This window comes from Haematobia irritans, chromosome 4, assembly GCF_050003625.1.
Source record: "Haematobia irritans isolate KBUSLIRL chromosome 4, ASM5000362v1, whole genome shotgun sequence".
Taxonomy (NCBI): Eukaryota; Metazoa; Arthropoda; class Insecta; order Diptera; family Muscidae; genus Haematobia; species Haematobia irritans.
The window spans coordinates 149,040,464-149,049,811 of record NC_134400.1 but is presented as its reverse complement, the minus strand read 5'-3'; the positions used below and the strand labels follow the sequence as shown (position 1 = coordinate 149,049,811).

The 9,348-nt window shown below is 34.9% G+C and overlaps 3 protein-coding genes across 3 annotated transcripts; 2 read left to right on the top strand and 1 right to left on the bottom strand.

Moving 5' to 3' along the window:
- The first annotated feature begins 3,437 nt into the window (after window positions 1–3,437).
- LOC142234829 (uncharacterized) lies at window positions 3,438–4,455 on the top strand. The gene is made up of 2 exons (XM_075306022.1): window positions 3,438–3,635; window positions 3,691–4,455. Exons 1-2 carry the CDS (start codon window positions 3,497–3,499, stop codon window positions 4,284–4,286), a joined length of 735 nt encoding a protein of 244 aa, XP_075162137.1. The 5' UTR covers window positions 3,438–3,496; the 3' UTR covers window positions 4,287–4,455.
- Window positions 4,456–5,293: 838 nt separating this feature from the next.
- LOC142237244 (nucleolar MIF4G domain-containing protein 1 homolog) lies at window positions 5,294–8,467 on the bottom strand. The gene is made up of 2 exons (XM_075308620.1): window positions 7,429–8,467; window positions 5,294–6,985 (listed from the first exon to the last, which is right to left on the bottom strand). The coding sequence occupies exons 1-2, from the start codon at window positions 8,384–8,386 to the stop codon at window positions 5,325–5,327; spliced, it is 2,619 nt and encodes an 872-aa protein (XP_075164735.1). The 5' UTR covers window positions 8,387–8,467; the 3' UTR covers window positions 5,294–5,324.
- Window positions 8,468–8,524: 57 nt separating this feature from the next.
- mRpL23 (mitochondrial ribosomal protein L23) lies at window positions 8,525–9,234 on the top strand. Its single transcript, XM_075308621.1, has 2 exons — window positions 8,525–8,923; window positions 9,029–9,234. The coding sequence occupies exons 1-2, from the start codon at window positions 8,630–8,632 to the stop codon at window positions 9,185–9,187; spliced, it is 453 nt and encodes a 150-aa protein (XP_075164736.1). The 5' UTR covers window positions 8,525–8,629; the 3' UTR covers window positions 9,188–9,234.
- Window positions 9,235–9,348: the final 114 nt, after the last annotated feature.

Sequence of the window (9,348 nt, the reverse complement as noted above, 5' to 3'; positions counted from 1 at the left end):
AAATTTCAACAAAATTTCCTATAGAGAAAAATTATGACATTTTCTATATAAAAACAAGTAAGTAAAGTGTAAAGTCGGGCGGGGCCGACTATATTATACCCTTCACCATTATGTAGACCAAAATTTGTGTTACCATATCTGATTTATATCTGAAAAGAATTGGAGACAATTTTTTGTACTTCTACAAAATCGCTAGAATTAAAAACTAAATCGGTTCCAGGGTATTAGCCGATTTAATTTTTAATTCTAGCGATGAAACACAATGTTAGTAAAAACAAGTAAGAAAAGTCTAAAGTCGGGCGGGGCCGACTATATTATACCCTGCACCACTTTTGTTATATATAAAGGTTTGTCCCAAATACATACATTTAAATATCACTCGATGTGGACAGAATTTGATAGACTATGCACTAGGGTGGAACACAATGTTAGTAAAAAACAAGTATATACAGCAGTAAGTTCGGCCGGGCCGAATCTTAAATACCCACCACCATGAACCAAATATTAGGGTTTCCTTTGAAATCTCAGGAGGGCTTGTGGACTTGAGGACACTTCCCGAAGATAAATTTAAAGATTTCACCTATGAGGACTATATCAGATTCTGGATTTATAAGAACCATTTTTGTTTGAGTTTTAGAGGAATCATTAACATCTCTTATAAGTGTGCAAGAAAATTATAAAATAACGTCTTGATTTGAAATTTTAAATCTGTAGATTTTCACCCGAGAAGTAAAATCTGGAAATTTACATTGAGTTTCAAGCAATTTTTATGATCAGTGCGCCTTCTATACCCTCAAGAAGTGAAGTCGGTCTATATGGAGGCATTATCCGAAAATACATCTAGATTTCCAATTTCAGGTAAATTGCATAAAAACTTCGGATTATAGAAACCCAAGAAGTAAAATCGGGATATCGGTCTATATGGGGGCTATACCAAAACAGGGACCGATACCCACCATTTGTGGCACACCTCTTTATGATCCTAAAATACCAAACCAAAGTTCCAATTTTAGGCAAATTGTATATAAACTACGGATTCTATAAACCCAAGATGTAAAATCGGGAGATCGGTCTATATGGGGGTTATACCAAAACATGGAACGATACGGACCATTTTCGGCACACCTTTTGATGGTCCTAAAGTACCTCTAGATTTTCAATTTCAGGCAAATTAGATAAAAACTACGGTTTCTATAAGCCCAAGACCGCAAATCGGGAGGTCGGTTTATATGGGGACCATACCAAAACATGGACCGTTGCTCACCATTTTTGGCACACCTCTTTACGGTTCTAAAGTACCTCTCGATTTCCAATTTCAGGTAAATTGGATAAAAACTGCGGTTTCTATAAGCCCAAGAAGTAAAATCGGGAGATCGGTCTATATGGGGGGTATACCAAAACATGGACCGATACTCACCATTTTTGGCACACCTCTTTATGGTCATAAAATACCTCTAGATTTAAAATTTCAGGCAAATTGGATAAAAACTACGATTTCTATAAGCCCATGACCCCAAATCGTGAGGTCGGTTTATATGGGTACTATATCAAAACCTGGACCGATATAGCCCATCTTCGAACTTGACCTGCCTGCAGACAAAGGACGAGTTTGTGCAAAATTTCAGCACGATTGCTTCATTATTGAAGACTGTAGCGTGATTACAACAGACAGACGGACAGACGGACATCGTTATATTGTCTTAGAATTTCTCCATGATCAAGAATATATATACTTTATATAGTCGGAAATCGATATTTCGATGTGTTGCAAACGGAAAGACAAACTTATTATACCCCCATCACCATTCTATGGTGGTGGGTATAACTATGGGAAACATTTAAATCTGAAGCAATTTTAAGGAAACTTCGCAAAAGTTTATTTATGATTTATCGCTCGATATATATGTATTAGAAGTTTAGGAAAATTAGAGTCATTTTTACATTTTTACAAGGAAAATATTGGTATTTTGACCATTTTTGTCGAAATCAGAAAAACATATATATAATGGAGCTATATCTAAATCAGAACCGATTTAAACCAAATTTGGCACGCATAGCTACAATGCTAATTCTACACCCTGTGCAAAATTTCAACTAAATCGGAATATAAAATTGGCCTCTGTGGTCATATGAGTGTAAATCGGGCGAAAGCTATATATGGGAGATATATCTAAATCTGAACCGATTTCAACCAAATTGGGCACGCGTAGCTACAATGCTAATTCTACTCCCTGTGCAAAATTTCAATTAAATCGGAGTAAAAGATTAGCCTCTGTGGTCATATGAGTGTAAATCGGCCGAAAGCTATATATTGGAGCTATATCTAAATCTGAACCGATTTCAACCAAATTTGGCACGCTTAGCTTCAATGCTAGTTCTACTCCCTGTGCAAAATTTCAACTAAATCGGAGCAAAAAATTGGCCTCTGTGGTCATATGAGTGTAAATCGGGCGAAAGCTATATATGGGAGCTATATCTAAATCTGAACCGATTTCAACCAAATTTGGCACGCATAGCTACAATGCTAATTCTACTCCCTGTGCAAAATTTCAACCAAATTGGGGTAAAACTCTGGCTTCTGGGACCGTATTAATCCATATCGGGCGAAAGACATATATGGGAGCTATATCTAAATCTGAACCGATTTCAATAAAATTTGGCACACTTGACTATAGTACTAATTGTTCTTCTTGTGCAAAATTTTAAACAAATTACGGTAAAACTCTGGCTTCTGGGGCCATATAAGTCCATATCGGGCGAAATATATATATGGGAGCTATATCTAAATCTGAACCGATTTCTTCCAAAATCAATAAGTATCTATTCTGAGCCAAAAGACATACTTGTGCCAAATTTGAAGTCGATTGGACTAAAACTGCGACCTAGACTTTGATTACAAAAATGTGTTCACGGACAGACGGGCATGGCTACATCGACTCAGGAGCCCACCCTGAGCATTTTTGCCAAAGACACCATGTGTCTATCTCGTCTCCTTCTGGGTGTTGCAAACATATGCACTAACTTATAATACCCTATTCCACAGTGTGGGTATAATGAGGGAAATTTTTTTCTTTTTTATTTATATCTCCCAAACTATATTAGATATTTAAAAAATATATAAAAGTGCATTCAATAAGCTTTCATATGATACCAAGTTTGTTTAGATTGGACAATAAACAAAGGAGATATATCAAGTTTTTATTGACCATTTGCAGGGCTATATCTCAAGACCCGGGCATTTCCGAGAAAAAAATTGACCTTGTTAGAATCACCATACTAAGCTACATAACATATATTAATTTCAATCAATTCGGTGTGGGGCCCATAAACTTCAATTGCTCCTGTTTTCCTTTCGATAAAAATCGATAAGTGCGTCATCGATCACATAAATAAGTTGCAGTATTTTCATTGAAATTTTCATTTAACAGACCTGACAGTTGGTATTAATTCTGCGTTGGCATCACTGGTAAAACCATAATAGTGGAAAGTTATTGAAATGGCTAAGTTGGAAACATCTGCTATAAAGAAACCAAAGGCCAAAAAACGAAAAAATCCAAATCCAGAACACGAGGATGAAGCTGCGGATAAAAGTGTTATTCTTGAAGCCACCACAAATAACCAGGATTTCAACGAAGGTATGGATAGTACTCAGATATGAGAGATGTAGCTTTAAGGTTTGTTTATTTACAGAATTAAAAAAGAAATCCAAAAAACGTAAGCACAAGGAAAAAGATATTGTTAAAGAAAAACGTTCAAGAATAATTGAAGGTACTGCCAACGACAGTAATCACGAGGAAGATGAACAAAATGACAACGACGAGGACGTCATGGAAATGCCAACATTGGAGCAATTGAAAGAAAGCGAGAAACCTGAAAACAATTGTGCAATTGTCACAGGAAGGCAGAAAAAGAGGCAAAAACATCAGAAACATGTGGAAGCACAGAAGGGCCAATCGATAGACAGAGAAAAACAGCGTAATGAAGAATATCTGACAAAATGGAAGAACTCGCGTGAAGAATGGAAATTCGAAAAACTAAGACAAATTTCTATACAACAGACCATGCTTGATGAACATATGATGAATGACATTATATGGGCCACAGCACTTGAGTATCTAAGTGGTAGTAAGGGAGCAGCAAGGGAGAAAATCATAAAAATTGCCAACGATGTTATCGAAGATATAGATAAACAGTGCGAGGATAAAGAAGATGAAAGCCAGAAACTGGCAATGGTAAACTCGACTAAATACCAAAGAGCTCGAGATTTGTTGCAAATATTTGATTGATTTATAATTTTTTTTTTAAATAAATAACGGTTCGGGTCTGTTCTAGGTCTCGTAATCTAGATCACCCGAATGGTTTTTTACCCCTCAAGTGGATACAGTCCTTATAATTCATTTAAGTAAAAACTAATTGTATGTGTACAATAAACAAAAGTTGAATATAAAATCAAAATTTAATTATTTTTTTTGATTTGAGAAGAGTGTACAAAAACACAGGTTTTGTATAAAATGCTGGGTTAGACTACAAAGCCTACTACATGAGCTGTCACTTTGTTGAAGAAATGGAAAGAAGCAAGCATATGTGTCGTTATGAATTACCTAAGTGGACTTGAAGTACCAGGTTGCTCGTAAACCCCAAAGCTTTCATTGGCCAAGCACTGTTGGACTTTCTTTTTTAGTATCAATTAAGCATGTAGTTTCACGCACTTTTGATACCCTTCACCACCAGATGCATTTGTATGTAAGTAAAGGCGAACCAATGACCAAGGAATGAACGACGTGCATCTGTCTGTTCATGTATTTTTGTGTTCAAAGTATAGCTCGCATCTTGAGTCCAGTCATCCTTAAATTTGACATATCATAGTTCGGTCGATTTCTTTAAATTTCGTACATCCGAATGTTTGGTGAGTCTCGTAAAAAAGGCAACATATCAGCGAAATTGGTTAAGATTTAGATATTTCGATAAATCAAAAAAAGCACAATTGGCATAAAAAGGCTTAAAAACTCGTAGATTGTCAGGCCATGAGTCGAACTATAGATCCGAGTCTACTTATAGATTAATTAAAGTATATTCACTTATTTGACTACAGGAGACAATTTTGTTTAAGCTTTTGCTAAAAATGTGAGGCCAAATCAAAATTCTATAGAAGTGTACCAAATATTAATTTTCTTTTTATAGCTACCAACAAATTTGAGATAGTATAATATAGTCGGCTCCGTACGACTTTGGACTTGCCTTGATTACTTTATTTATTGTAGCTACCGAATAATGAATTAATATAGAACACAAGTTATTAGTATAAAAATAACTTTATTTCTTATCTACAATTCTATATAAGCCAATAATTTATCCACATAATCAATTCTTTTTTGCAGTAATTCTGTTTGGTCATCCGATAATTTAAGTGTAGTCCTCTGCTCTTTTAACATAAAATGCTGTAGGAATAATCGTATGCTCTGTTTGAACTGTTGTAATTTACTATTCTTAGCCAGCCTCTCAAAAGCCTGATACATATCTTGCTCCTCTGTTGACAAAAGAAGGCCCTTGCAAATTTCTTTCATTAATGCAAAGCTTTGTTTATCTATTTGCAAGAAATCGATTACTTTCAAAACAGACAATTGCAAACCATTATTCAGTATAAGTTGTTGCAAAAAGCGTGCCAAATTTCGTACTTGTATTTTATTTAAAGAGTCGATTTCGTTTATTCGATCCCATGATGCAAATTGAAATGCTAGTTGATACTTGCGATTATAATTGCAAAACTTTAAGGCCAGGTGGCCATAATATGGGTTCGAAGCTTTTTCATTGAGACAACAGTGTATAATAACATAAGCTATCGAGCGTAAATCTTTTACTGCTAAATGTAAAATTTTTTCGAAGGCATCAATGTAATCGTCTGCGCTCATTATAATACAGAAAATATTCTTGCGCTCGTCCGTATTCATTTTTTGTTGCTTGGCCAGTTTTAGTAACTGTTCTGAATATCTTTCAGTTTTGGAATCGGTTTGCCCATTTTTATGTATTTTTTGAGCAGCTGCCATTTCATCTATATTCCCTGTCCAAGCTGAACCAACAACCCACCATTTACCAACAGTATCAGCCTTCAGCAAATCCTCCATGGTTATATTCAATGTTATTACATATTTATCATTTCTCAGCATAGCTTTAAGTTTTTTTCTTAGATTCTCATGAAGTTCCGGATCAAATCTAGGAATTTTGTTGATATTATTATTTTTAACAGCATTCAATATGTCTACCATGAACTTAAGCCTCAAATTTTCTTTGAGCTCCAATGGTGCTGCTGCGATTTTCCCCTGAACGTTCAGCATCATTTGTTTAAAGGCCAGGGGATCATCTTTACGTAGTTTAAACCCTACCGACTGGAATATTAGCAGAAGACATTCTATAGTTTTCTCATTCATTTGATTGGATAAACGATCAATTATCTCCAATAATAGTCGATGTTCAAAAATCTTGAAAATATACATATAACTCAGCAATAAAACTACATTATTTAGCCGTTTGTCTTCTGGTTCTAATCTGTCCTGATCCTTAAGGAAGGAATCAAATAGTTCGATAAACATTTGTAGAAAGTGTGCGCCTATTTCGCTTCCTATATGTGCATGTAAATAGGCTAATAAAACCATATGTTCCTGTACCATACGTTCGTTGCTCATCACCTTGCTGATAAGAGCTTCTTGCAGTAGTTTATTCAAGGTTTCGTTCATATTGAATCGTGAGTTTTTCATGTATAGTTCTTCTATACCTGATGATATTTTATGCAAATTAGCTTCCGATAAACGATTGAGTAAACCTTTGCATTGTTTTCGTAGGCGTTCAAGAATTTCTTTCTGCTTATTGTCGTTTTGAGCAGATAACAGAGCTCTCTGATGGGGCGGTATGTATTTCTGGGGACCTTCAGTCGCATCCTTTATGATATTGCCATCCTTATCCCGTTTCCTGCCGTATATGTCTTCTTTATCTGGTAACAAAAAAAGTTTAACAAGTGCAATAAATTAATGTTATAAGAAGACCTTAATGAGAAGAAAATATTTTAAATATATTATGACCAAAATGTGTAGGTGATTAAATTATTCAACAACCGCTATGCAGCTTTAATGACAAAATGCCTTTCTTTTGGTATTAAGTAGTGATTTAAAATCGATTTTAAAATAGCGTTCAAAATTTCTCAATTCTTGTCAAAGATTGGCATTTTTATTTGAACTGTTTTTTCTTGATTTTAAATTTATCTAAGTCCAACATATATCCCATATGTATTGCCTTTTTGAATTCGTTTAACATGGGAAATTAGTGAAAATCATATTTTTACAATACGGTTGCAGTACGAAGGATCTATGCAATACTCAAGTTGAACAGATATAGAATCATATTCAGAGTACGATAGGAAAATAGGATGGTACTTACACTCCTCTTCCGTAGGGATATTTTCTTTATGATCGGGGTTTACATGAGCACTACTCTCAGAGTCATTTCCATCCTTTTCGCTCTCGCTATCATCATCATTGGCGTCTTCCTCGCTTTGTTCCATATCTTCGTTGTCATCGGTCATTCCTTCTGCTTCAGACTCGCTTTCAGATTCGCCACCACTACCAAAAATTGCATTAAATCTTTCCTCATCTTGTTCTTCGTCACTCCATGAGGGTTCCTTTTGGGTTTGTTTAAGCTCTTGCTTTCTTTTTTCCTTTAGCAATTGTTTTTCCTCCTCTTCATTATCGTCTAGACATAATTCCAAAGCAAAATCTAAACCATCATTAAACATTTTTCTAACCATTCGGTTCTTGTTTTTAGTTTTGTTTAAGCCCAGTTTTTTCTCCAGTTTGGCAATGATTTTGTCCTCCTCCTCATTTTCGATCTTCAACTGTTTAAGGCGTTGCTTTCGTGACGCATTTTCAAGGTCTTTTTGACGAAGTAGTTCACGGCGATGTTGTTCTTCGACATTAGGACGAGTAGAGTTTTGTGTCTTAGCTTTTTTAATTTGTGGACCCGGTTTCTTTTTAACAGCGTCAATCTTGTTTCTCAATGAAATCGGTAGTAATGCATTTACTTCCTCATCAGAAAATTCCGAATCAATCGATTCGTCATTATCAGAATCTACCTCACCCGACAACAGTGTCTCCAATGGAATATCCTCAGGATTGATAGCAGGTTGGATTTTTTTGATTTTCTTTTTAATTGATTGTTTGTTCCTAGATTCTTTATCTTTCCTTGCTTCTGCCACAAGCTTCTTGCCTTCAGTTTTGCTGGAGAAAAACAAACGCTTGTTTTCTTTTTTCTTCTGTATTTTTTGTTTACGTTGTTCCTTGCGTGTTAGCTGAACAGGAACATTATTTTTCTGTTTTATTTTGCCTTTCTTTATTTTCATTATAATTGATATTAACTTTGTAAGGATGTGTTTCAATCGATTTTAAATTTAAACATCTGTTCTTGCACGTGTGATCAAAAGTAAACAAACACAGGGTTGTTTATATTGTAAATTTAACAGCTGGGAGTTTTTAGACTAGAATCAGCTGTTTATTCAGGGAGGAAAACATTTCATATCATACATAAACAGAATCACAATTTGTGAGAATAAAAAAAAGAATAAAGAGTTTTTTTGAGAAGAAATATGTCTACTCGCTGGTATCCCATCTATCAACGTGGAAATCCCCAATTACGTATATTTCTGCCGAACTTCTGGATGAAATTGATACGTCCGGAAGAACCTCAGCCAAAGAATGTGGCCACCTTTTCGGTGTCGATGGAAATGACTAAATATGACGTGAAAAACTATTTGGAAAAGATCTATAAGATTCCGGTGATGGATGTTCGTACCCGCATCGCCCTAGGATCTACAAAGCGTGACCAAACATATGGCTATGTCACAAAAAATGATGACATGAAGATAGCTTATGTAACTATGGTAAGTTTCTGGTCAGGAACAAGTTTATATTCTAATCCACAATATCAGCAAATACTTATTATAAGCATATACTGCTTGAAATTGAAAGATTTTTTTTGTTTTTAGCCTAAGGACATGGAATTCACATTTCCCGATATCTTTAGTAAAAAGGAAGAGAACAAAAAAGCCGAAGATAAGGCTATGGATGATTCCAAGGAAGGCTTTAAGAAATTTTTGGATCGTAATAAGAAACGTCCTGGTACTCCTGGATGGTATTCTATTTAATTATAGTATTTTAATTAATAAAATAATGTTATAATTAATTAATATAATTAGTTTGGTACATGTTGGTGTTTCATACTTTAAAACCAAAATTAAACATTATTGTATTTTTGTCAAAATCTATCAAAACAAGAATTGTTCCACAGATTTTAGACATGGGTTTT

Coding starts and splice junctions, on each gene's coding strand:
- LOC142234829 (XM_075306022.1), top strand. CDS start 3,497: ATGGCTAAGTTGGAAACATCTGCTATAAAGAAACCAAAGGCCAAAAAA. Junction 3,636..3,690: donor TAACCAGGATTTCAACGAAG/GTATGGATAGTA, acceptor GTTTATTTACAG/AATTAAAAAAGAAATCCAAA.
- LOC142237244 (XM_075308620.1), bottom strand. CDS start 8,386: ATGAAAATAAAGAAAGGCAAAATAAAACAGAAAAATAATGTTCCTGTT. Junction 6,986..7,428: donor TATCCCTACGGAAGAGGAGT/GTAAGTACCATC, acceptor TTTTGTTACCAG/ATAAAGAAGACATATACGGC.
- mRpL23 (XM_075308621.1), top strand. CDS start 8,630: ATGTCTACTCGCTGGTATCCCATCTATCAACGTGGAAATCCCCAATTA. Junction 8,924..9,028: donor AGATAGCTTATGTAACTATG/GTAAGTTTCTGG, acceptor TTTTGTTTTTAG/CCTAAGGACATGGAATTCAC.